Source organism: Gossypium hirsutum, chromosome D07 (assembly GCF_007990345.1).
Source record: "Gossypium hirsutum isolate 1008001.06 chromosome D07, Gossypium_hirsutum_v2.1, whole genome shotgun sequence".
Lineage (NCBI taxonomy): Eukaryota > Viridiplantae > Streptophyta > Magnoliopsida > Malvales > Malvaceae > Gossypium > Gossypium hirsutum.
In genome coordinates, this window is record NC_053443.1 from 7,978,669 (window position 1) to 8,005,913 (window position 27,245).

Consider the following 27,245-nt stretch of genomic DNA (forward strand, 5'->3'; position numbering starts at 1 on the left):
TTTTATTATTAAAATTAATAATTTGATATTATTATTGCTATTATTATTATCAATATTGTATTATTAATATTATTATTATTGCCATGCATTCATGAGCATCTTTTGACTCCAAGTTTTATTACGTACATACATATACATTTTTATAATATATATACTTACATTTTTTATTATAAATATATACTTTTTATGTTTCACATTTCATACATACATATACATACGTATATATATCTATATATTTTAATTCATATACATATATATGTATATATACATACCCTTTTTTTAACTTATATACGTATCTATATATATCAATATACACTTTTTTAATTTACATGAATATAAATACATATATATTTTATTATATATGTACATACATATATCTTTTTACATTTTTATAATTTTATCCGTCTTATTTATTTATCTACTTATTTACATTTTCATTATTATCTTGAAAGAATTGTTTTAGCTTTATTTATATGCTTGTATTCTTATATGTTATTGTTTTGTTCTTTTATTTATCTCATTTTCGTTGCTGTTGCTCGTATTATCTTTACACTATCGTATTCATTATTGTTTTGCTATGCATATCAACAATGTAATTTGTTTTCGCATTCTTTTATTACGACCTCGTGTTTCATTTTACTCGATATATCAAAATTGGTTTAAATAAATGGCATTTCGTATGTTTAGATCCGAGAAGATCGTACCCTAACTTACAGGGTTTCGATTTTCACGATGAATCTAAATATACGAGTCTTTTCTCAAACTTAAGCTTTAGATGATCTCGGAAATTAAGAAAAGATCAAGTCCTAACTTACTGGGCCTGAACCCTTTTTTTAAATCCGGGATAGCTAAATATCTTCTAAGCAAGTAAATTTTTAGCATCCATTCGCGTATCGGGAATTCGAGACACAGTGTCCTAACTTACTGAATATGATTCTCTTTCTCGATTAAAGTGAAAAATGCCCATTTTCCCGAAAATTTTCAACATTTTAATACAAGGATCGTATTTTTAAAATTCTTCAAAGTTTTAAATTTTCGACATTAAGACATTAACTAATCAACTAGGTACCAATTTTGGGCGTTACGAGGGTGCTAATCCTTCCTCGTATGAAACTGACTCCCGAACCCGTTTTTCTGAATTTCGTGGACCAAACTCGTTGTTTTAATAAAATTAAATTGTTTATTAAAAACAACCACTTTTACGAGGTGACCCGATCACACCTCATAAAAACCCGTTTTTCTGAATTTCGTGGACCAAACCCGTTTTTTCGTTTTCAAAATCCAAGTCGACCCCGTTTTATCAAAAAATGGTGTCAACACAGGGACGTGTCAGCAAAATGCGTCCTTGAGGGTGCGCTTTGCCTACGTGGCAACAAAGCGCGTCCACGGCAAAGCGCGTTGACGTGGATGCGTTTTGCTACCACGTAGTGCGCCCCTAGGGACGCGTTTTCTCCACGCGTGAACAGTGCAACAGTCATTTCTTTGACCGTTGCCCCCCAACGGTAAAAAAAAACTATAAAACCCCACCCTTTCACTTTTTTCACAAACTAATCCTCTCTCAATTATTTTCTCAATTTCCTCTCAATTTGCTCTCAATTTCCTTCCAAAATTCTCTCAAATTCATATTTAATTTCAATTTGCTCTCAATTTCCTTTTGATGAGCTATGTGGATGAAGTGTACAAATTAGAAAACATGTACAACGTCTGGAGACATGTTTTCCCACCGGTCCCTGAAGAACGTAAGTGGCCGCCCGTATCTCTCGCTCCTTTTAAGCTGTTACTGGATAGAGAATTGCGTCGCAAACCAAAGGGTCGACCTTGCTCGACTAGAATACGTAACAATATGGATATCCGAGAAACAACTAGTCAACAGAAGTTATGCGGATGGTGTAGGAATCCAGGCCATACAAGTCGATCATGCCCAAATCGCAATAGTTGAATGTCATTGTAAACAAATTATATTTTTTTGTACCAATCAAAACATTTTGTAAAATCTAACATTTTTTTAGTAAAATTATTAATTGTTAATTGTATTATTTGTTAGTAAATTTATCAAATTATATCAAATTATTAATTATTAGTACCAGTCAAAATATTTTGTAAAATCTAACATTTTGTTAGTCAAATTATTAATTGTTAATTATATTAATTGTTAGTAAATTTATCAAATTATATCATATTAGGGTTAGGTTTAGGAAATTGAGAGCAAATTGAGATTAAATATGGATTTGAAAGAAATTTGGAAGGAAATTGAGAGCAAATTGAGAGGAAATTGAGAAAATAATTGAGAGAGGATTAGTTTGTGAAAAAAATGAAAGGGTGGGGGGTTTTATAGTTTTTTTTATCATTGGGGGCAATGGTAAAAAGAATGACCGTTGCACTGTTCACGTGCGGAGACAATGTTAGTACAAAACTCTGGTAAGGAAAAAAACTCGAACACACGATCGGAACTCGAAAAGAAAAAGAAGAAATAGGACAGGCTCCAAGGCGTGTATCAAGCCACTATCTTTAAGGTTATATTCGCCCCCACTTATCTTCAGTGTGCAAACGAGTTCCAAGCAAATTAACCTCGAGGATACAATGAAGCCAATGACTATTTGCGTTTTGCACTGACGAGAATAGTCCACTATGCACTGAGTAATGTATAACAAAAACTCAATTTCTACAAAGGATTTCTGCAGCAATACTTTATAGAATAATCTAATAATATTAGAAAATGAAGGAAGAGAAGAAATAATATTAGAATTTGTTGATATGATTTCCAAATGAAATCCTATTCCTATTTATAGGAATTTTCATGTCTCTTCATAGAGACATCTTTCAATAGGTGTCTTTATGAATAAATAAATAATAATAATTATTCATTTAATTTTGTAACTATTCAAATAATATTTTTGAATAGTTATAATTCTTTTTTAAAAAAATCAAATGATATAACTTTTGACCAATGACCAAAGTTTATCTATCTTTTGATTAATTACACCCATTCATTTATAGTTATTGGGATACTATAAATATTTGAAAATATTCCAACAATCTCCCCCCATTTTCAAAATATTTAGATTTTGATATTCTTGGAAACCAATTTGCATAAATAAAGGTGTCTTACGATTGAACCTTCACTTAGTGAAAACATGTTAAAGTTAATCGAAATTGTATGGTAGACTAAGCTTTGAACCAACTATTTCATTTGATTAACTGAACACATCTCACACAATGATTTCAACATCAGTCAATGCATAGTATCTAGGGACACTATTATAGCCATGTGTCTATGTCCTCTTTTCATGAGTGCTGTCAGAGCCAAGCCCTTAAGCTCCTAGAAGCGGCCACACTTCCACTCACATAGGTAGATCCCATCAAAAGTGTTCCCGTAATTATAACACTCTAACATATTTATGTTATGGGTCCATTAAGAGTACATTACTCATCCTTCCCTTATCATTACGGGTACCTAGCACTTTAATCTTAGGATGGATTTATTTATAGTGCTAATAGTCACATACTAATGATGTACTTTGTCTCATTGAACTCAAGACTTGACGTTATACCAAGCGTTGAGTCGAGTTTCCATCATGGGTGACTCTAATTAGTAGGCTTGAGTCCCATCCCTTTTGAGGTCCTTTTTACTGCATCTCTAGCAAGACTTTTTGTCAAAGGATCTGCCAAATTTTCACTTGACCTCACATAATTAATAGTGATCACTCCATCAGAAATTAATTGTCGGACATAACTATGTCTTAATCCAATGTGTCTAGACTTTCCATTATATACTTGGCTATATGCCTTTGCTAGAGTAGCCTCACTATCACAACGGATAGAAATAGGTGAAATTGGCTTAAGCCATAAAGGTACATCATAAAGCAAATTTCTTAACCATTCTGCTTCTTTAGATGCAGCGGCTAATGCAATAAATTCTGCTGCCATGGTGGAATCAGTAATACATGTTTGTTTCTTGGAACCCCAAGAAATGACTCATCCACCAAGAATGAAGATCCACCCACTAGTAGATGCATGATCTTCCAAACTTGTAATCCAACTAGCATCTGAATACCCTTCTAAAACTGGAGGATATCCATTATAACACAATCCATAGTTAATAGTTTTCTTTAAGTACCTAAGTACTCTATTTAAAGCTTGCCAATGCAAACTACTTGGATTATTTGTGTATCTACTCAATTTTCCAATAGCATATGCAATATCTGGTCTTGTACAAGTCATTATGTACATAAGACAACCAATTAGACTTGCATATTTCAATTGATCAATTTTCCTACCAGCATTAGATACTAATTTTAATTGAGGATCCATGGGTGTAGATGCTGGTATACAGTTGAAAAGATCAAACTTTTTAAGCACATTTTCAATGTAATGTGATTGTGATAAAGCTATAGTGCTTTCATCTCGGGTTATTTTAATCCCAAGAATAACATCTGCTACACCCATATCCTTCATAGCAAAGTTGTTTGACAAGAATTTCTTTGTGTTTTCTATTTGTTCCAAATCCGTGCCAAAAATGAGCATGTCATCTACATATAAGCAAATTATAACACCCTTTCCATTATCAAATTTACTATATATGCACTTATCGGATTCATTTATTTTATAGCCATTAGCTAAAACAACCTTGTCAAACTTTTGGTGCCATTGTTTTGGTGCTTGTTTAAACCCATATAAAGATTTAACAAGCTTACATACCTTATGCTCTTGTCCTGGCACAACAAATCCTTCCGGTTGCTCCATGTACACTTCCTCTTCCAATTCACCATTTAAAAATGCAGTTTTAACATCCATTTGGTGAACAACCAAATTATATAGAGAGGTAAGTGATATTAATAGTCCAATTGTAGCAATTCTTGCTACTGGAGCATAGGTATCAAAGTAATCAATACCTTGTCTTTGTGTAAAACCTTTTGCTACCAACCTTGCTTTAAATTTATCAATGGTTCCATCGACCTTCATTTTCTTTTTGAAGATCCATTTACAACCTATTGGTTTGGAACCTGGTGGAAGATCAACTAAGATCCAAGTTTGATTTCCCATTATTGAATCCATTTCATCATTTATTGCTTCTTTCCAAAAAGCAGAGTCTTGAGATTTCACTGCTTCTTCAAATGTAATAGGATCAGATTCGGTATTATAACAATAAGGTATCTTATTGCATATACTTTCACCTTTTCCTTCTACAAGAAACATAATGAAATCTGGTCCAAAATCTTTGACCTTTTTAATCCTCTTACTTCTTCTTAATTCTTGACAAGATTCATCATTATTATCAATTTGTTTCAATGGAATCTCATTCTCATTTGAAGAATGAATCAATTGTTGTGGTTGTAATTGTCTTGATATAGAATTAAATCTATTTTTATCAAAAATAGCATCTCTTGATTCAATAACCGTATTAATTGAAATTGAATCATTTGGTTCAATTACTATGAACCTATATGCCTTGCTATTATGTGCATAACCTATAAATATGCATTCAATTCCTCTTTCACTTAACTTTTTACGTTTAGGTGTTGGAACTTTTACAATAGCTTTACAACCCCAAACCTTTAAATAATTAAGGTTTGGTTTCCTTTTCTTCCATTGTTCATAGGGGGTTATTTTAGTTTCCTTATTAGGAACTCTATTCAATATATGACAAGCTGTTAGAATAGCTTCTCCCCAAAAACCCTGTCCAAGACCTGAATATGATAACATTGAATTTACCATTTCAATCAAGACTCTATTTTTCCTTTCAGCTACACCATTTTGTTGTGGTGTGTAAGGGGCTGAAACTTGATGGACAATTCCAGTGAGTTCAAAATAACTTGGATTATAGTATTCTCCACCTCTATCCGATCTTAAGCACTTGATAAATGATTCACACTGAAGTTCAACTTCAGATTTATAAACTTTAAATTTATCAAGCGCTTCATCTTTTGAATGCAATAAATATACATAACAATATCTAGAACAATCATCAATAAAAGTAACAAAATATTTCTTTCCATCTAATGTAGGAGTATTATGCAAGTCACATAAATCACTATGTATCAAATCAAGCAATTTTGTTTTCCTTTTAACCTTAGGGAAAGGATTTCTTGTAATTTTAGTCAACATACAGGTATTGCATTTTTTAATATTATTATTAAAAACAGGAATTAAATCTAATTTATACATGTCATTTAATTTTCTATAATTCAAATGACCTAATCTATAAAGCCACAAACAAAATGATTCAACCATATAAGCAGAAATAGTATTTTTATTCTTATTAATAATATTAAGTTTGAACATGCTTTCATACATATACCCTTTTCCCACAAAAATTCCTCCCTTAGACAAAATAAACTCATCTGCCTCAAAAACAAGTTTGAAACCAAACTTATTCAACAGACTTCCAGACACTAAATTTTTCCTAACTTCTGGTACATAATATACATCATTTAAGGTTAAAACCTTTCCAGAAGTGAATTGTAGTTCAACAGACCCTTTGCCTTTAATTGTTGCGGTGGAAGAATTTCCCATGTACAAGACATTGTCATTTTCACATTGTGTGAACTTTGTGAACATGCTTTTGTCTTTGCACACATGTTTGGTTGCTCCGGTATCAATCCACCATGTATTATCATCTTGTGCTATATTAATTTCAGATATCATTGCAACGAACTTTTCGTTATTATCAGCCTTAGAAGATGATTTCTTCTTTAAAAATTGACATTCATTCTTGAAATGTCCCGGCTTTCCACAATGATAGCATGAGCCCTTTTGTTTCTTTTTGAACTTAGGTGCTCTATCAGTCTGATTGAACTTTCTCTTGAATGGTTTAGTAGTCTGTACTTCCTCCGTAACATGTACTTTGGCATTTTCAGAATTTAGGTTCTGATCTTGTTTTCGATACTCTTCTTCAATACGAAGATGATTTGCCAAAGCCTCAAGAGATATTTCCTCTTTCTTATGTTTTAGACTTCTTTTAAAGTCTTTCCAAGATGGAGGAAGTTTGTCTATTATGGAGGATACCACAATCATTTCATCCATTTTCATATCATATTGCTTAAATTGATTCAGCATCTTTTCAATATCACGAAATTGTTCCATAACAGAACGACCATCAACCATTTGATAATTATTGAAACGACTGACAAGAAATTTCTTACTTGTAACATCTTCGGTCATGTATCTTGCCTCCAATTTGTCCCATAATTCTTTAGCGGTGACATCGTTTTGGTAGCTGTCGAACAAACCATCAGATAAACCATTCAATATGTGGCCCATGCACATGTAATCAGCATTGTCCCATTTTTGTCTTTCTCGGGTTGCAGCAACAGATTCATTTTCGTTCTCTTCAGGTCTTGGAGTATCCAAAACATAAGCAATCTTCAAAGTTGATAACAAAAAGTGCATCTTTTTCTGCCATCGTCGAAAATTGCCACCATCAAAACGATCAAGTTTAACAAAGTTGGAAGCCAACTCCCTTAGTGTTCCACTTTCATGTGTTGTGGTAGTCATCATGAAATATAACCTTAAAATTGTTAGTACAAAACTCCGGTAAGGAAAAAAACTCGAACACACGATCGGAACTCGAAAAGAAAAAGAAGAAATAGGACAGGCTCCAAGGCGTGTATCAAGCCACTATCTTTAAGGTTATATTCGCCCCCACTTATCTTCAGTGTGCAAACGAGTTCCAAGCAAATTAACCTCGAGGATACAATGAAGCCAATGACTATTTGCGTTTTGCACTGACGAGAATAGTCCACTATGCACTGAGTAATGTATAACAAAAACTCAATTTCTACAAAGGATTTCTGCAGCAATACTTTATAGAATAATCTAATAATATTAGAAAATGAAGGAAGAGAAGAAATAATATTAGAATTTGTTGATATGATTTCCAAATGAAATCCTATTCCTATTTATAGGAATTTTCATGTCTCTTCATAGAGACATCTTTCAATAGGTGTCTTTATGAATAAATAAATAATAATAATTATTCATTTAATTTTGTAACTATTCAAATAATATTTTTTGAATAGTTATAATTCTTTTTTTAAAAAAATCAAATGATATAATTTTTGACCAATGACCAAAAGTTTTATCTTTTGATTAATTACACCCATTCATTTATAGTTATTGGGATACTATAAATATTTGAAAATATTCCAACAGAAAACACGTCCCAGGGGCGCGCTACGTGGCAGCAAAACGCGTCCACGTCAGCGCGCTTTGCCTACGTGGCAACAAAGCGCGCTTACGTGGCGCGCTTTGCTGACACGTCCCCTGACATCGCGCTACGTGGACACGTTTTCGGGGAAAAGGCCCATTTCGGCAAATAATAAAATACCGGGCCCATTTCGATAAATTTTAAAAAAATGGGCTTTTTTTGGTATTTTGCCCTATACCTTCCCTACTCCATTTTTTTTATGTATACTAGTATATATGTATCATTATTATCATATTATTATATGCATTATTTATGTCAAACTAATAAATGTATATTGTTTATTTCAAATTTATTTCCAATTTATTTCAAATACTAATTATCCAATGTATTATTATTTTATTTTGTATCTATTATGAAAATCATGTATCTAATTTATTTATAACTTTTATACATAGGACATATTAATTATTTTGTTTTCCTCCTTGTGATTATTTTGATGCATCTTTTAGAAAATTGATTGTTAATTCATTTGATATTTAACTGTTGATATTGGGGTTTGTATAATATGAATAAAATTATCGTTATTTGTGTTTATCTATTGCTTGCTTGTTACTTCTTAGTATGTGTTTAGATTACCATTTATCTTTTACACTATATATTAATTATGCTATATTTGTTTTAAAAAGATGTGTTTTATTAAAGCATTACAATCATGCTATTCCATAATTTTAAAAAATGCTCGATGTTCATGATTCTCAAGAGGATTGTGCCCTAACTTACTGGGCTTCAATTCTTTTTGATGAATTTAGATAGTCAAGTATTTATTTTGCAATAAAACCATACAAATTCTAAATAAAGTTTTTTTTTCGGGATTTCAAAATGTTGGATCCTAACTCACTGGATATGACATTTTGTTACCTCAAGTTAAGGATTTTAAAATAAAGGCAATATTCGGTGTTTAGGAATTTCGAGAAATTAAACCCTAACTTACTGGATTCTGATTTCTCGTTTGACCCAAATAACCAAATATCCTTCTCAAAATGCATGAATTTTAAAAATTTAAAAAGACAAACTTAATTTCGAAGATTGAACTGTTGCACCCTAACTCACTGAGTGTGACAATTTATTTCTTTGAAATGGGTATGTCTTATAATCCAATTCAATTATTCAAGTTTTCTTTTCAAAGGATCGTATTTTAAAATCTTTTCAAAATTTCAACACTAAGAAATTAAACAATCAATTCGGTACCAATTTTTGGGCGTTGCGAGGGTGCTAACCCTTCCTCGTGCGTAACCGACTCCCGAAATTGTTTTCTCAAAATTCGTAGACCTAAAATCGTTTTCAAGGTGATCCGATCACACCCCAATAAAAGATCGGTGGCGACTCCCATTTTCATTTTCAAAGTCGATCCACATTTTTTTTCCAAATAAAAAAAATGGTTTCGACAGTAATATTGAAATTAATTAGATTAATCTCCTACATTTTAAATTTTTATCTTATATTTCCATATTATTTTTAATGAAATCAACTTAATAATTCATTTAATAATTGTTTACTTAAAATTTTTTTGATTATATGATCTTGAATCTTCCATAGTAAGTTAAAAGTAAAGAAAAATAATTGCAATTAATTAAATGAATTGCTTGTTCTAGGTTTGGGTAAATTAAGAAATGAAAATTTCATGTTTTGTTTGGCATGGAATATAAAATTAATTAATTTACAATTGAAAGACTCGAGATCATATAATCAAAAAAAATTTGGGTTTAATATACAATTATTAAAGATTATTTATTTGAGTTGGTTTTAATAAGATTTAAAAGGAGACTAAATTAATTAATTAAATTTAATTTTAATATTATAGTAACAAATCAATTGACACTATTAAGGGATAAAAAATGTAACACCCCTAACCCATATCTGTCGCCGGAATAGGGTTACGGAGCATTACCAGAGTTTACAGAACAATACGGTTAATTCATGACATTTACTATTTATATCTGAAACCAATCATATTCAATCATATTGTCCCTTAAATGGACCCTCGAGGCCCAATTTATGTGTTAGAAACAAATCGGGACTAAATCGAAAACTCATAGAATTTTTCATGAAATTTCAAAAATTTTCCTAGGTACAGGGGACACACGCTAGTGTGGTCGGTTGTGTAGGTGTTCGATGTGAGGCACACGGTCGTGTCCTAGCCCATATCCTTCCCCGTGTAACTCTCTGACTTGGGTCACACGGCCAAGCCACACGTCCGTCTACTAGGCTGTGTGCAAAAACCTGGGTATTCTGTTTCTAAATTTTAAGGTGCAGAGGACACACAACCATACCATATGCCCATGTGCTAGGCCATGTTTCACACACGGCTGAGACATACGCTCGTGTCTCTGCTCGTGTAGACGAAAATAGGCCATTTTATGACATTTTTTTTCACCCATTCTTGACTTCAACCTACACACTTCAAATTTCATACATATAGACCATAATAATATCTCTAAAACGACCAATTTCTAACTTTAATATAATCATATTATCACATATATTCTAACATTCTAATTGGATCATAAAACAATTCACACATACAACTACTTATATTAACATGTTTTATCAATTTATTCATCTCTAAGCCTAGGATCTATCTATCCATTAACCATACTAATACTATACCAAACATTATAGAACCAATTATTTATAAGTTAACTTGAAACATAAACAAAATATAATTCTTAGCATTTACACAACCATTTCAATCCCTATACATTCCATATAAACCATAATATGTATAACAAAATCTATTAGAGCAAGTTAGATAATGTGATCTGAAGTGTTGATCCAATCTCCCGATTTCTCGAAAATCTACAAAAAACATTAAACAATACAAGTAAGCTTAATGAAGCTTAGTAAGTTCATTGGTTTCAATCATAAATCTTACCGAACATAATATAATAATTCATTTAAATAAATAATTTTATATACACTTCCTGCCAATCACAACTTCAATTGATGGATCCACTTATTCTGATCAATAACAATAATAACTTTAAATCTTCAAACATTAATTCTGTAATGGCCCAAATTTGAGGTTATCGGAACAGTGGTTTCGGAACCACAAATCCGATGAGAAAAATTTTATTTTTCTTATATTTTTATGGTCTACAATTTCACAAAATGATTTTTTGAAAATTTCGTTCGAAAATTTCGACGTTTGGGCACTCAATTTAGTCAAAAGGACTAAATTGTAAAAAGTGCAAAAGTTGAGTTCTACATGTTAGAGGTGTCCAATTGTTATGAAACTTTAAATTGGAGGTCCTTATATGGTAATTATACCATTGGTAACTTGGTAGACAAAAATGGACATGAGATAAGTGAAATAGAAAATTTTTAAGTTAGGGGCAATTTGGTAATCTAGTAATTAAAATGAATTAAAAGGGAAAAAGATGGCAAAAATCATCATCTTCTTCATATGAACGAAATCAGCAAGGGGGGGAAGCCATAGTTAGGGTTTTCAAGCTTCCAAGCTCCATAGTAAGTGATCCCAAGCCCCGTTTTTAATGTTCTTTACGTTTTTGAGATCCCGGTAGCTTAATTTAGCTTATTCTAGCAATAATTTAACCTAAGGTTTATATTTGGAAAAATACCCATAGGTGAAAAGTGTTTATTTTGATGTTTTATGATAGAATATGAAGCTAGAAATTATGTTAAACAACTTTTGCTAAGCGATTTTAAGTGAAAACGAGTAAAACGACATAATCGGTAAAAATACCTAATGTTCATAAGTACATGTTAGAGTGGGAATTTGATGTTGCCATAGAAGGGAAAAATGTTCAGAATGTTATAAAACATAAGAATAAGAGATGAAGTTTAATTTCCGAGCCTTGGGGCAAAAATGTAATTATGTAAAAGTTTAGGGGCAAAATTGTAATTTTGAAAAAGTTAGAGTCGAGGGCTGTTTTGATGAATGTGATTATTAAATAAGTTAAATTTACTATTTTAGATTAAGAAGTACGAAACTCGAGGTTAGACAAAGGGAAGAATAAAGTTGAAGACTAAGTTGGTGAATTTGGCTATAATTGGTACCGAGGTAAGTTTACGGTAAATAAATGCAATATTTCAATATTTATTATTAATGCTGTTAATTTCCAGCAATTATGAATTTATTTTATGAATTTATTTGATGATGATCCAAGCATGAAATGATAGAGAATTAAAATTTAAAAGTCCCGTTGATACATAAGGATAGTACTGGATACGAATGTCATGACATTTGGGTAAAGAGATCCCATGTAAGACCATGTCTGGGACATGGCATTGGCATCTTTAAGATCATGAGAGGTCCCCTGTAAGACCATGTCTGGGACATGGCATGGGCACCGAGACGAGAGGTCCCATGTAAGACCATGTCTGGGACATGGCGTTGGCACCGAGATGAGAGGTCCCCTATAAGACCATGTCTGGGACATGGCATGGGCACCATCACGAGAACACCCCATGTAAGACCATGTCTGGGACATGGCTTTGGCATGTTATTATCAGAAGAGACCTGAGTATCCTTATTATTCCAATGTAGCTCAACGGGCTTGTAAACGAATCATGTTCATGAAAGTTCAGTTTAAAGCATAAATGGCAAGCTCAGGTAAGTTGTAAGACTTAAGAACTTATTATACTATCAATTGATGTTCAACGATGCAGCAAGGATTGAGTAAGTTATGCACACAAGTATTCTAAGTAAACAAGTAAGAGAACTAGTATGAGATTAACTAAAGAGTAAACTAGAGATATAGACATTGAGTTTAATTATTTAAGTTAAATATTGTTATTTATTTGCTAGTAAACTTACTAAGCTTTATGCTTACTTCTTTTATTTCTCTTTCTCTTATAGTATTGCAAAGCTACTTCAAGGATCCTAAAGAAGTCGGAGATCGTCCACACTATCAACTACAACTGCTCGGTATTTTATATCGAAACACGTTTGAGTTATGGCATGTATAGGGATTTAGTTATTTTGTATGTTTGTAATGATGATTTTGCTAATGAGTGATGTGTAAGTATTTGATGATGTATGGTTATTAAAATGATTAAGGATGAAGGTGTTTGTTGTTATGAAAGATTAGGTGATAAATTATGCATGGAAATCATGAAAGGATAAAATTTTGCAAAGAAACAGAAATCAGGCAGCACAGTGACGTGAATTTGAAAAATCACCCAAGATAGTATAAAATGAATTAGAGGGTGAATGATATATGGAATTAAATCTTGTTGAGTCTATTTTCATGGAAAAATAACGGTGTAGAAAAAGGAAATTTATATTTTAAGATATGTGAATTTTAGTAAGATAGGGTCAGAACTGTTTTTGGAGTCCCCTGTTCTGAGTTTAGAAAATAATTAAAAATTGTACAAAAATGGTTATGAGTTGAAATTTACATGCTTAGATTTCTTAATGAGTCTATTTTCTGTAGAAACAAGTAAGAACTTCATATGAAAATCCTACAGTGAGAAAACTTATTTTTAGTGACTAGAGGTCAGGGCAGTCAGGTGGTGAAACAGGGGAGACTTTAACTAATAAACTGTACTAATTTGCTGAACCAAAAATTCTAAAAAATTTTATGGTGAGTAGATATATGAGTCTAGTTTCAGGGAAAATTTACGGAATTAAATTTTGAGTTCTGTAGCTCAAGTTATAATTAATTTAGTAACTGCTACGCGATTGGACAGATTTGCTGCGAATAATGAAATAAATTTTCAAACCTAGTTTTTATGCTCCGAATTGGTAAGATAAGCTAAGTAATGCCTCGTGCTCGACTCCGGAAACGGTCTCGGGTAAGGGGTGTTACAAATTCCATATGCCACTTACCAACCTTTAACAAATTGGAAAACGTCTTACGAATTTGAGTACATCGTATATAGAAGCCCGAAGGCTATACAGAAGCACATGAGTGCTAAACAGAAACCCATAAGGGTTGAACAGAAGTTCATAGGAGCTAAATGGAAACCCATAAGGGTTAAACTGAAGCTCAAAAGAGCTAAACGGAAACCTACTAGGGTTAAACGGAAACTCATATGAGTTAACTGAAGCTCATGAGAGCTAAACGGAAAGTAAACACGAAAGTTTGCAACAAATGCTGAACCTCGGTTTACTTGGGTAAATTGCTGTCAATTTTTCCTTTGCTAGAATGACTGCATCAATCCCGCATTTCGTTCGTTTCGAACATTCAATTCAATTTCATAACTTTAACATTAATTTTATTTTCAACAAATGATATAAATAAATACATAATACTATTCATTAATTTAACATTTAAAATTTAAATTTAACCATACGATCTTACCTGCGTTAAGTTGCAAGATTTGAAGAAGTTTAAGGACTATTCTGCTATTTTCTCTTTTCACATTTATCTACGGTCTCTTGATCTAGAATGTAACATTATTCATTCATTAGCATATATTTCAGTTTCAATTCACTTCACAATTAATACCCCTCAATTTTTTGAAATTACACAATTACTCCAATTTTGACAATTTTTACAAATTAGTCCCTTACTAATTAATCCATCAATTGAGCTAATTTTTTTCTCAATTGGAAATTTATCTAAACATTCTAGGCTAATATACAGCTCTTGATATCCATAATTTCAACACTAAACCCTAATTGTTAACCTTTTCACAATTTGGTCCTAAAATTAATATTTATCAAAATCACTTGATAAAATCCCCATATAATAAAATTAAAGCTCTAAATATATTAATTCATCACAAAAGTCCAGAACTCACCAATGCTAAGTTTCAAAATTATCTATAAAATCAAAAACTAATGAATTAGATAGTTAGACCTAATTGTAAAAGTCTTAAAAACACAAAAAAAATTTAAGAAAAGAGCAAAAATTGAACTCAAATGATGTAAAAATATGAAAAACCAGCTTTTGGAGACCCTTCTATGGTATTGGCTGAAGATTGATGAAGAAATGTCTAAAATTCAATTTAGTCACTTGTTTCAATTTTTATCTTAATTCCCAAATGACCATTTTGACCCTAAGTCATCCAATTTCAAGATTTTTCTCTGCACATACCGTTTCAGCCTTTTTACAAGTGTTTAATTGCCTTTCTGGTCCTCGCTTATTTAACACTTAAGCTATTTAATCTCTATTTCTTTAACTAGCAAGTTTTGCACCTTTTTCAATTTAGTCCTTTTTATTTAATTAACTATCAAAATGTTAAAATTTTCTAACAAATATTTAATACTAACTTAATGGCACTTCGTAAATATTTATAAAAATATTTACGGCTCGGTTTATGAAATCGAGGTCTCGATACCTCATTTTCAAACCCAATTTACCTAATAAATTCTTCTAAATCACAAATTACTAATTCAAATGTCTTTCTAAAGTCAAACTTGACTCATAAATAATAACTAATAAATTTTCGAACTCACTCGTCGGATTTAATGGTCTTGAACCACTGTTTTCGATATCACTAAATTCAAGTCGTTACAAAAAACCTTGGATAACTTATTTAATTGATTTTGATATTTGAAATTTCAATTTTCAATATTGAAAAAAAAATTTAGAAATTTCAACAAGGAGGTAAACAAGTACATTTTGACAATTTTTAAAGCATTATTTTAGTTTTTACCGCTTTTTCACTTTAATCTTTATTTTTTTATCCCGATCAATATTTTAAAAAAAAGAAGAAGATATTTTTTGAGTGACCAAAATGAAAGCAAGCTATAAGTTGGGTGACCACAATGAAAGTGTGAACATGATGTGGTGTGTACAAGTTAATTGCCGTTAAAAATTTAACGTTTAGGTGACTAAAATAAAAATACTCTAAAAGTTAAAAAACGAAATTACAAAGATTTCATTTTGAGTCACCAAATTAAAATCTCCCCAAAAATTTGAGAGGACTAAATCGTACAAAATGATCTAAAGAAGAAAGAAAAGAGAGCTAACTTTACTATTTATGTTTAATCATATGACACATGAATTTAGATAAAATGATTTAAAATATATTACAATATGAGAAGGTTATCAAATAGAAATTATCAAAGTTAGTAGAGGGTGAAGATAGATACTGAAGGTAATTGAAAAGGCTCGTATATTGTGAGAAATAAATTTGAGTATTGACTAAATTGTAAGAGAGTGAAAAGTATTGGGGCAAAAGTGAGAGAATTAAGAGTTGGAGTGATTAGATTGAATTGAAGGGAAAAAGAGGAGGGATTAGAGGTGAAATTTTACCAAAAGAGAGTATGACTATGAATGGTATTGTAGAGAAAGTTGATGGACTAAATGGTCAACCTATAATTTAGATAATTATAACATGTTAATGGTTAAGGACTAAATTGATGTAGAATGATAAGTGGTGGAAATATTTTAATGTTTATTTTTTAAAATTATTAAACTAATAGATATTATTTTAGAAACATGAAGAAAGGATGATGGCATTTATTCATCTTTTCTCTCCCACACGTTACTTCCTTCATGAACAAAATTAAGGTTTAGTTTTTATTCATTTTAGTCTATTTTCCACCATTTCCAAGTCTTCCAAGCTTAACTCCTCCAATTTTCTTTATGAATATTTAGTGAAATCAATAGAAAAACTTAGTAGCTATCTTAGTTTCATGAGAAGTGCAACCATAGTTGTCTTAGAGGAGAGAGAAAATAAGAATTAAGGTTTGATCATAAGAGATTAAGGTAAGTATGATCAGTTTTTCATGAATTTCATGTTAGTTTTGTTTAAAGAACATAGATATGTTATTTGATTATAATTTTGATAAGTAAATCTTGTATGCTTTTATGTGAAAATGAAGAAAATTAGGAGAAGCAAACAACAAGTTGGTGACAAAGGCAAAGAAAAAACCAAAGAATAGAAGAAGGCAAAGAAAGCTTGATTCCAAGCCTTTGGTAGTAAGTACAACAATACTTTTTACTTAATAAATATCTAAGTATAGAATTTTGTTAGATCAACTATATTAATATTTATGTGATTAATATTGTACATGAATATGTTAATACTTAGTTGATATTAATTAGTGAATGTGTTGAAATTTATTGGATATCAATTACAAGGTAATAATATTATGTTTTGTATTGAAAGTTTGAGAAAAGGGACTAATTTGTAAAATGGGGAAAAGTTTATATGAAAGGTAAAAATTATGAATGAATATATGTATTTATATATATGAAGTGATATATGCTATTGAATGATTTATGTCATGATTTTGAACTATTATGAGAATGATTGTGGAGTTTTGAACTGATGGGGATTAAATTGAAAAAAAATTCAAAAGTATATAAATTTTGTTCTGAAATGTAAATGAGAAATTGACTCTATTATATTTGTCCATATAGGCAAGATATGAACTAGTAAAGTATAGATGACATGCCATTAGAAAGCATTTAGTGTGCTCTTTGTTCTGTTAATGCACTTCGATGCCACTTTGTTTTGATTAAACACTTCAACTCTATTATGTTTTAACATAGCACTCTGATGCTACTATGTTCTATTATTGCACTTTAGTGCATCTTTGTATTACTTTTGCATATTCTACATGTTCTGTTAAATATACATTGGACATTCGATAAATTCTAAAAGATAAAATAAGGTTAAGATTATTGTGTTAAGATTAAGCATAAGTGACTGGAATGATAATGAATTCAAGCATAATAAATGAGGTATAGTATAGAAATTCTATTGATGTTAAGCTCTAAACTTAATTATTATAACATTTTTGTATTTTGTTTACATTTAATTAATGAAAAGGTAAGTTTAATTCTCATCGTATTTACTAAGCTTTCACAAGCTTACTGCATTATTTTTAATGCGTGGGTAAAGATGTGAAGTGAGGATTTGTCGAGGATCAATCTCTTCACATCTTAAAGACTTGAAGAAGAAGAGTATGAAATCTCCACCATTTTGATCTAAGTAAATGGCATGTACATAGGCGAAATAATGAGTAAGAAATGGTAAGGAGAGATTGATTGATAGACATGACGAAACACTGAAAACTATCTTTACATCTATGGTCCAACTCATGAATTAAATGGAGATTTTACATTCGGCTAGGGTTCCATCTTATTAAAATTTCCCCAACTTTTAATTATTTTTATTCCTATACTAAATTTTAAATTTAATAAGAATTATGGTCGATGTCTATGAATTTCACCCTAGTGATCATTAGCATGATTATTTTGTATGGTCTCGACAACCCTACACTAATCTTAATGGACTGAAATAAATTACAAGAGCCGATGTGCTCAAATGTGGACCAAAACCTCGAAACTAAAAATAGTAAAGAAATAAGGCAAAAAAATGTTTACCTTACAAGGACTAGGTGCATTGATATGTGGATATTCATAATTCTCGCCGAGACAAAATGCAGTCGAGCCATTAATCAGACAGATTAACGTTGAAAAGAAAACCCTAAAATAAGGGATAAAGGTGGATTATAAAAGGTTTGCAACATTGCATCATTGTATTAAAACTTATAAACCTGCCTTGAAACTGTATAGGAAAGATGCAGCGGTGGAAATTATGAGACCCCCATGCCACTATTCATATATTGAGATTTCAATCCTTTTATGTTCCATAAACCTGTAATACATTTGTAAACAAATTAGGTTGGCAGTTTCAATCCAAAGTCATACAGATTAGGTGCTGGTCACCGCAAATTCTAATATTTATAGAGTTGGAAAGTATGGGAGAGAGCGAGTTTTGAAAAAGCATGACGATAGTAAAGAAAAAGAATAAGAAGACGAGAAAGAAGAGAAGTTGGAGGGACAAGAATATCGTAAGGAGGAGAAAGGAGATAAGAAGGAGGAGGAGGAGAAGAAAGATGAGGAGTGTGAAGATAAGGAGGATAAAGAAGGTGGTGGAAAGGAGGAGGAGGAGGAGAAGAAGTTTCAAGATAAGAAGAAGAATTTAGAGATAAATATGGAGATGGGTGTAAATAAAAGAAATCAACCCATTGTATTATATTGTGTAGTATGATAATTTACAAGTAAATCAAATTGAGCCAAAAGGAGAATTTATCTGCTAATTGTTTCCTTTGAAGGAGATGATTCAACGCCTGCAATTGGGGCCTATGTAATGCTAATTTCACTCAACTCTGGACTTTTGAGTAGTCCCAAATGTATTATCTTTCACTATATCTTCCAAACTTTTATTTAACTTTTTAAGGGGTTTTTTTTTTGCGAATTTGATTGTTATTATTTAATTAAAATATTTGAGTATTAATTTTTAAAAAAAAATCAAACCGCTTTACCTTTTTTGTCTATTTGAATTTTTTTGAGTTAAATTTGACCGTTAATCTTTTAAAAAAATAAATCATTTTCTTTAATAGAAATGTTAGACTAAAACATTAACTCTTTTAATGATGTTGGCGTAACTACCTACATGGTAGTCTACGTGCATTTTATGTTAACATGGTATTATTTGTCTTAAATGTCACGTCAAGAAATAATTTAAAAATATTTAAAAAAATTCAAAAAACTATAAAAATTTTCATAAAATCTTAAAAAAAAAAGAATGAATGAATGAAGAACATGCGAATTGCCATTCAAATTACAATGTTAAACATTTTAGTTAATATTTTCTTTTAAAAAAATCAATTCAATACTTTTTAAAAATTTAAAATATGTCTCACCAAATCCTAATTTTTAATTGGGGGCTCAAGAGATCAAGTGAGTGCACTAGACTATTTCACTATGTCTCATTGGAGAGGATAATCTTCAATTTACCCCCATCCAGTAATTTTTATTATATTATTTCTTATATAAGTATTATTTTAACTATAATTTAATATTAAATAATTCTAATAAATATTAATAAAAACAAATATAATTTTTAAAATTTTAATAATTAATTTTTAATACAAATATACATTTAATTATTATTTTAACATTACTATGAATTTAATTTGATTTTAAAGAAGGGCTAGAAATTAATTGCCCCATTTCATACAAAGTAAATTGTCCGTTGAAATTACTTATAAATTATAAAATGTTCCAATATATTTAAATTTATTAAAAATTTTGAAAATCTTAGATACAAATGAATACCCTCTTACAAATTCCTCACCTAGAGTATACTTAATGCGTGGAATTCATTCGAGAACCGCTAAGCATTGATTGGTTATTTTACCAATTAAGGCGACACTCTTTCATTTGTCCAACAATTTGCTACTTATATAGTAATTCATTACCTTGCATCACAAGTCATTTGTTCATTTATGTTTACTCCTGATCACTTTCTTACATTTACAAATATTATATCTTTTACACTCAATCACATTACTTCTGGCTTATTCAATCTTTCCTTATTCATTGGTGATTGAAGGTTGGAGGTATTTATACTAGAGTCTTGTCTTTGACAAATTTAACATGTTAAATTTATCAAGATATACGTTTAGTAGTATATAATATCATTCATTTACCATTGTTACCATATCACTCTGCATTAATCAATTAATACATTGCACGTAAACTAATCACTTTGCAGCCCGTAGTATGGAACCATATAGTCGGATATTGGTATATATTCAATCTACACTCCCATATGTGCATTAAAGTGCTCCACCTTACAATCTAGGACACACATTGAAGCGAAATACACCAATATGAATCAACAATTCAAATTCATTTTTATTTATCTTTTATGCCAGATGTAAGTCCTGTTGATGAAATTATTAAGAAAATAGAGTTGTAGACTCAAAGTTATATATTGTTTATATCTAAACAATCACCTATACAAATATTGAAATTTTGATAAAGAAAAACACTTCAAGAAAAATTGGAAAGTATCACCGTAGCATATATTTCATACCACATGTGCATTAAAAATATGAGTAACAAAAGATTTGATCTCTGCTTCTAAGTTGTGTAAATCCTGTGGGATAAACTAAAGATATCTATTAAATACCCTTACAACCTTTGATTCTTTGTTGAAGTTTCAGTTGAATGTTAACTATCTCGATACCTTATCAATAGTCACACATAATTCGATTTAATAAGACATCTAGAGAGCAATTAGATTGAAATAGAGTGATGCAAGAAAAATAAAATATCATTATAGTGTTTCATTCATTTATATTTACCAATGTTCCAATTATGCCTTTTTGTTGTGAATATAATAGTGAATAAAAGAATTTTATTTTATCATTGATAATTGAAATGTGACTAAATGGATCTGGGTACTACATATAATTGTTAGATATTTTAATACCTTATCAATGGTGATGCATAATTCGATTTAACAAGACATGTCTAGAGAGCAGTCGAATAGATATAGAGATACAAGAAAGGAGTATTATTATAGTGTCTTATTCACTTGTATTCACCAATTATCTAATTCTGCATTTTTATTATGAATATAATTGTGTATAAAAAAAAGTTCATTTTATCATTAATAATTGAAATGTGACTAAATGAATCTAGGTATTGCATATTAACTCTATTTATATTTACGACCTATTATATATTGAATAGTTGTATGGCAATCAACTCTAAAAATACATAAAGTATGTTAGTCGCACGGCTTATTTTCTTGTATAAATTTTGAAGAGATAGGAGATAGCGATATCTTTATAATTTCCACATTTTCTTATTTTTTAAAATATTTTGGATTTAATATTTTTTAATAATTATTGTGTTATGAGTTTAATTCAAATTTCACGTTAGTTAGTGATGATGTGTTATGTAATGTCAACAAAGTCATACCACGTCAGACAAAAAAAGTTCCGCTAGTTGACTGACGGTTTCAATTAATTTTGGATTTGTTTGAAATCTTTTGTAACGTTGTAGGTGAGAATGAGGGGAAAAAAAGGGTTTAAGGACTAAAGTGAAAAACCTACAAAGCATCAGAGGTGAATTTCACAAGTATGCCTTTCTAAAATTACCACTTGGTTTTTCGTAGTAAGAAAGGCAGCGGGGTTTTCGAAAGAGAAACAAAAAAATGCTAATACATACTTTTGTGTACTCTTTGTTCCGAGAAATGAATGATTCCCGATATGTCAAACTGAGTTTATTAAATGCTAAATTGTCGGTAATATGATATTAACTCAGAAATTTAAAAAAATGCAGCTGCAGAATAATTGGAATCGATTGCATATTATTCTTGAATTTGAACCCTAATCCAAGCAGCATAGAAAAGAAGTGTTGCAGTAACACAAACTAATGAACATCTGCCATTCTAAATGACTAAAGCTGGCTGATAAAACCCATTTGCGTGGACATCAATTCCTTCTTGAAATGAACTCATTTGTGACCAATTTTTGATAAAAGAATTGTTCAACCTTCATCCATGGCGACAATAGAACCAAGAAAAATCCATAATAAAGATCACTCAACATCTATAAGAGTATAAAATATCTTACGCATTTCACAAACCGTTTATGCCCACACCATATGTACACCCAGTGCTCATAATGTAAAAATGACATCCAGAACTAAACAGGTAAACGTTAAAACCAGGTATTATCCTTAAAAAACTACTAATGCTTGTCTTGTCTTGTCTTAAGAAAAAATCATATAGTTACTGGTGTGTGGCCTGGAGGAGTCCATCACGAATCTGAGTAGCGACATCACGAACAGCTCCAGGACCATGAGGGATAAACACAGCTGAGGACTTAGAAGCAGCACCAATTTCTTTCATGGTGTCAAAGTACTGGGTAACCAGGACCATATCCATAACATCCTTTGCAGTAGTCCCCGGGACATTAACGGAGAATCCAAGCACGCTATCTCGCAAACCATCAACAATTGCTTGTCGTTGGCGAGCGATACCCAGCCCTGACAAATATTTGGACTCAGCCTCACCTTCAGCTCGTTTGATTTGCAAAATTTTCTCAGCCTCTGCCTTCTCATTAGCTGCCACTCTCAGCCTTGCAGCTTCAATTACAATACGATAAGAAAAATCATATTAAGGTCACTGCTTATCGAGAAAAATAACAGAATGGAAGAAAAACGCCATATTCACATTAAAATCACATCAGAACACTAAATTCTAGGTAATAATTTACTACAAAATATAGTGGTATTCTGTTGATATCAGCACAGACACCACTGTAAATTTGTAATAAAAACAAATTTATCTGCTTCTGGAGTCATGAAAAGCTTCACCCGTGGGTGAAGACCCATCGGGTTATTTTGGTACAAAACTTATATATTTTATTTACCAATGGGGGAAAAGAAATGCATGATATGATGATGGGGAGGCATTATTGAAACAACCAATTGACAGACATCTCAGGGTATGCACTCTAAAGCTAAAATGATTCAAGCAATAACAGATGACAAGAAATTTGAAGGATCAATGTCAAAAGGTTAATTCCCAGGAACCAGTTCATATTTTTTGGCTGAAAAATTCATTAGGCCAAGTGTTGCTTTTATATTTCTGTACTAGCATGATCTTATTTGCTGCTTACTTCAGAAAGAACACAGCTATGAATCCAATGCACATTTAGCCTAACCTAAAGAACAGCAAGTTCGAAAGAGCAAGAACCAATTAAGAGGCAACAAGTATTTTACCGGCATTAATTTCATTCATCGCACGCTTCACATGCTCGTCAGGTTCTATGTCCACAATAAGTGTTTGAACAATCTCATACCCATAGGCAGACATAGCCTGGAAGAAGAACAAGAGGGTAACAGAATTCGAAACATACTTAAATGTCAGCTTCAACATCGCAACAATTTAACATAACAAGGCCTTAGACCAACATGTGGGGTTGGCTTTCACAGAATGTGATGTACTTAATCAAATTGATTACCTTCTCAAGTTCTTCTTCAACAGCTTTAGCAATTTCAGTCTTTTGTTCAAAAACATCATCCAGATTTAGCTTCGGAACACTTGCTCTAATAACTAAATGTATTGAAGATCAGAAGAAGGGAAACGTTATAACATTTTCTGTGTAAATTTGAAGAAAAAAGTGCTGAATGAGTTCATTCACATGTATATAAACTTATGAGTGCACTGCAATGTCAATACCTACTCAACAAAGTATTGTTCTTACCATCAAACACATAGGCTTGAATTTGTGTCCTTGTGTTTGTCAGCTTGTAAAAGGCATCACTTGCCTTGTCTGCCAGTGCCCGGTATTGAATAGATGCAACAACATTAACAAATACATTGTCCTGATAAGATGTCCATAAAAACCAGTTTCACACTGTACAACAGAGGCATATTAATGTATGGAAAACATTATTTGACAAATTTAAGGCATTTGAAAGTTAGATAACAAGAATATTTATGGAAGTATTAGACCATTTTATTTCTTCATAATCACGAATTTTCCCTTCACTTCAAACAACACATCCTCCTCCACTTAAATTCCACCAGAAACAGAGTAACTGACAAAAGCATGACTATTTATGGTAAAGTTGGAGAAACTAATAGAAGTGCACAAAAACTGAAAGGCCATTTATATTCATCATCCTAAAACGTCTAAAAGTTATAGAGCAAATAAGTCAATAACTGAAAAATTACAACATATACAGACCTTAGTCTTGGTTTCACAACGAACATCCAACTGCTGCAATCTTAGCGACAGGTGGCCAGCAAGTTGACTTCCAAGAAACCAAGGTAGGCAATGGCATCCAGGTTCAAGAACATCCTCAAACCTGCCAAATCTCTCCTTAATGGCTACTGTAGACTGGTCAACTTGTACACAACAGAAAAGATTACCCATTTGGATTTTGCTCTGAGAGTCGAACAGTTTATATATCAGTCTAAAAGAACTCAAAACAAATACCAGTACTATCTATGAACTAGCATATTCCAGCATGCAACATAAGCGACAATCAATGGTTTCTGCATTTGTAGGGCATAAATATAAACCTCATAACATGAATATTAAGATCATAAAAAAAGGGTAACCTAAAAACAGAAAATACATCCAACAAAGTCATGAGAACAAAATAACCTTCCCAACTCAAACCCAATCAGCTTCAAGTGGCAATTTACAAGAAAAAATAAGCTTGGCAGATCACCACCTCAATTCATAAAAACCAACCCAATTCTCAAAATTATCTCAGGGTACATAGACTCTAGAGATAAAAGATAAGAGCATATAAAATGATTTAAAAGACTTACAACTTAAAAAGGAAGGCAAAGCAGAAGAAACCAAAGAAAAGATAGGAAGATAAGGCCATAAAACTCGAATGAAAATGTAATATATAAATACTGCTGCAAGTTGGCTAGGATGTTTTTCAATAATTGTCATAATTTCCCAAAAACGCATTACTGAAGCAATTTCATTGACCATAAATTGCAAGTCAAACTGAGACTTTTATTCAGCTACATTCTCACCTAGCATTCTGATAAAATAAATAAATAAATATCAAGTTGTCAATTACTTTTCGCTGTTAATATATTAGTCCTACATGTATAAATGATAACAAATTACATATAAATAAAAATAAAAATAACAATAAATGAACATTAAGAATTCTAATCCCATCATGAAAAGCATCTTATTTCTTTAAAACCCACGAAAAGTAATATGATATTATACCTATTGTTTGAATGGAAACTATAATAAACCATAAAATTTTCGTCATGGGTTGTAACTATCAGGACAAATTCATAGGAAACATGAACAAGGCAAACAGGTATGCTCCATAATCATATTAAACAAAAAAACAAAGGGGGGTGGGGGATTGTGACAGCTAATCTCTTGTTTGCCGGCTTAAATAGCTAAATCAACCATATGGATTTCTTGTTTTTGACCAATTGCATTTGGTATCGTCGACGAAATCGATTCAAAAACTAATGGAATGTAATTCATTAATAAAATAAGAGACGTAATTAGAAAGGAAAAAGTGGATTGGATTTTGAAGTGCAAAGAAAGAAAGAAGGTTTTTCAAACGTAAAATTGAGATCATATAGATGGAGCGAGAAGATTATGTTTACCTGATTGATTGGATTTGTCTTTTTGTTATTGATTATTCCTTTTCGAAAGGAAAATTGGAGTTGTTGAAGAGGAAGAAGGAGAAGAAGCAGCACATAGAATCAACTGAAATTGCGGGCTCATAAAGTGTGGATTGTTTATTCCCAATTAGAACAAGATAAAATAGAATCTTCACCCTCAAGTGACCTTTTCCATTAAACATTAAAATACCATTTATTAATTTCCCATTTACTTCATGTATTTTTAATTTTAGGGATTTACATCCCTATGCTGTTTAGGTTTAAAAATCCAAATTCGATAATTAATTTTGTTAAATTTATTAGAGTGGCATTTTGAAATAAAAAAATATTTATTCAGTAGCAAAGTAACTAAACAGTGTTAACAGTCGAACCTGTATTTTAAAATCTGAAAAGTAGAGAGACTAAATTCTTAAAAATAAAATTATAGCGGTTAAATTCCAAATTTACGAAGAGTACAAAGACCTACGGTATATTTTAACTTAAAATGAAACTAAAAAATTTATCATAGGCGTATATGTATGGAAACTACGCATTTAGAAAATAGGTGCGAGTCTAAAAATATCATACAATAAATAATGAAATATAATGTTTGAAAATAATAATAACAATAACAGGTATGAAATTAAAATAAAAAAATTAGTTTAAATTGTGAGTAATTGAATTTTAAATAGACCAATACATCATATTAAGAATATTAAATGCACTTCAATTGTTTATCATTATCTTACCATTTTTCTTGAGTTAGTATCCAGTTGACTTCTGACACCAAGTTAGCCATGCACTTAAATAATAGTATAGATATTCAAACAATGATGATGAATTAATGTGTAATAAAATTGAAATGTATAAAATATTAAAAAAAATTATATGTCAGTTGCATGGATCAAAATATCAACTTTACTTTTTTTTAAATAAGAAAAAAGATAAAAGTATCATTGTAATAATATTATTTAAAATATATAAGATTGTTTTAGTAATTTCCTTAACTGAATTGATGTCAAGTGACTTGTGATATCATTGCAGTCGCACACTTAAGTAGTGTTTGGTACGATGAATAATAGTTACATCAACGTTTGGTATGTTAAATTTATTTACTTTTCTTGAAATCTAACTTTCTCATATGGTAATGTGATTCCTGATGTGAGAAAATTATTTTCCAATTCCATTGGAAATTTAAAAAAAG

General features: G+C 31.0%; 1 protein-coding gene and 2 long non-coding RNA genes across 5 annotated transcripts; 1 reads left to right on the top strand and 2 right to left on the bottom strand.

The window, feature by feature from the left end:
• Window positions 1–10,855: 10,855 nt before the first annotated feature.
• On the bottom strand, window positions 10,856–19,367 carry LOC107956556 (uncharacterized). The gene is made up of 2 exons (XR_001700155.2): window positions 18,457–19,367; window positions 10,856–11,002 (listed from the first exon to the last, which is right to left on the bottom strand). It is a non-coding gene; the product is annotated as an uncharacterized lncRNA (long non-coding RNA).
• On the top strand, window positions 16,644–16,988 carry LOC121219349 (uncharacterized). Its single transcript, XR_005916043.1, has 2 exons — window positions 16,644–16,830; window positions 16,947–16,988. It is a non-coding gene; the product is annotated as an uncharacterized lncRNA (long non-coding RNA).
• A 3,097-nt stretch (window positions 19,368–22,464) lies between the features above and the next one.
• LOC107953519 (hypersensitive-induced reaction 1 protein) lies at window positions 22,465–26,255 on the bottom strand. Of its 3 annotated transcripts, none has more exons than XM_016888844.2 (6): window positions 26,045–26,255; window positions 24,633–24,833; window positions 24,147–24,267; window positions 23,904–23,995; window positions 23,662–23,758; window positions 22,465–23,022 (listed from the first exon to the last, which is right to left on the bottom strand). In XM_016888844.2, exons 2-6 carry the CDS (start codon window positions 24,819–24,821, stop codon window positions 22,667–22,669), a joined length of 855 nt encoding a protein of 284 aa, XP_016744333.1. In that variant the 5' UTR covers window positions 24,822–24,833; window positions 26,045–26,255; the 3' UTR covers window positions 22,465–22,666. The 3 variants fall into 3 exon arrangements, with proteins under 3 accessions (XP_016744333.1, XP_016744334.1, XP_016744335.1); XM_016888845.2 differs by lacking the exon at window positions 26,045–26,255 and adding an exon at window positions 25,226–25,428; XM_016888846.2 differs by lacking the exon at window positions 26,045–26,255 and adding an exon at window positions 25,056–25,202.
• Between the last annotated feature and the right edge of the window lie 990 nt (window positions 26,256–27,245).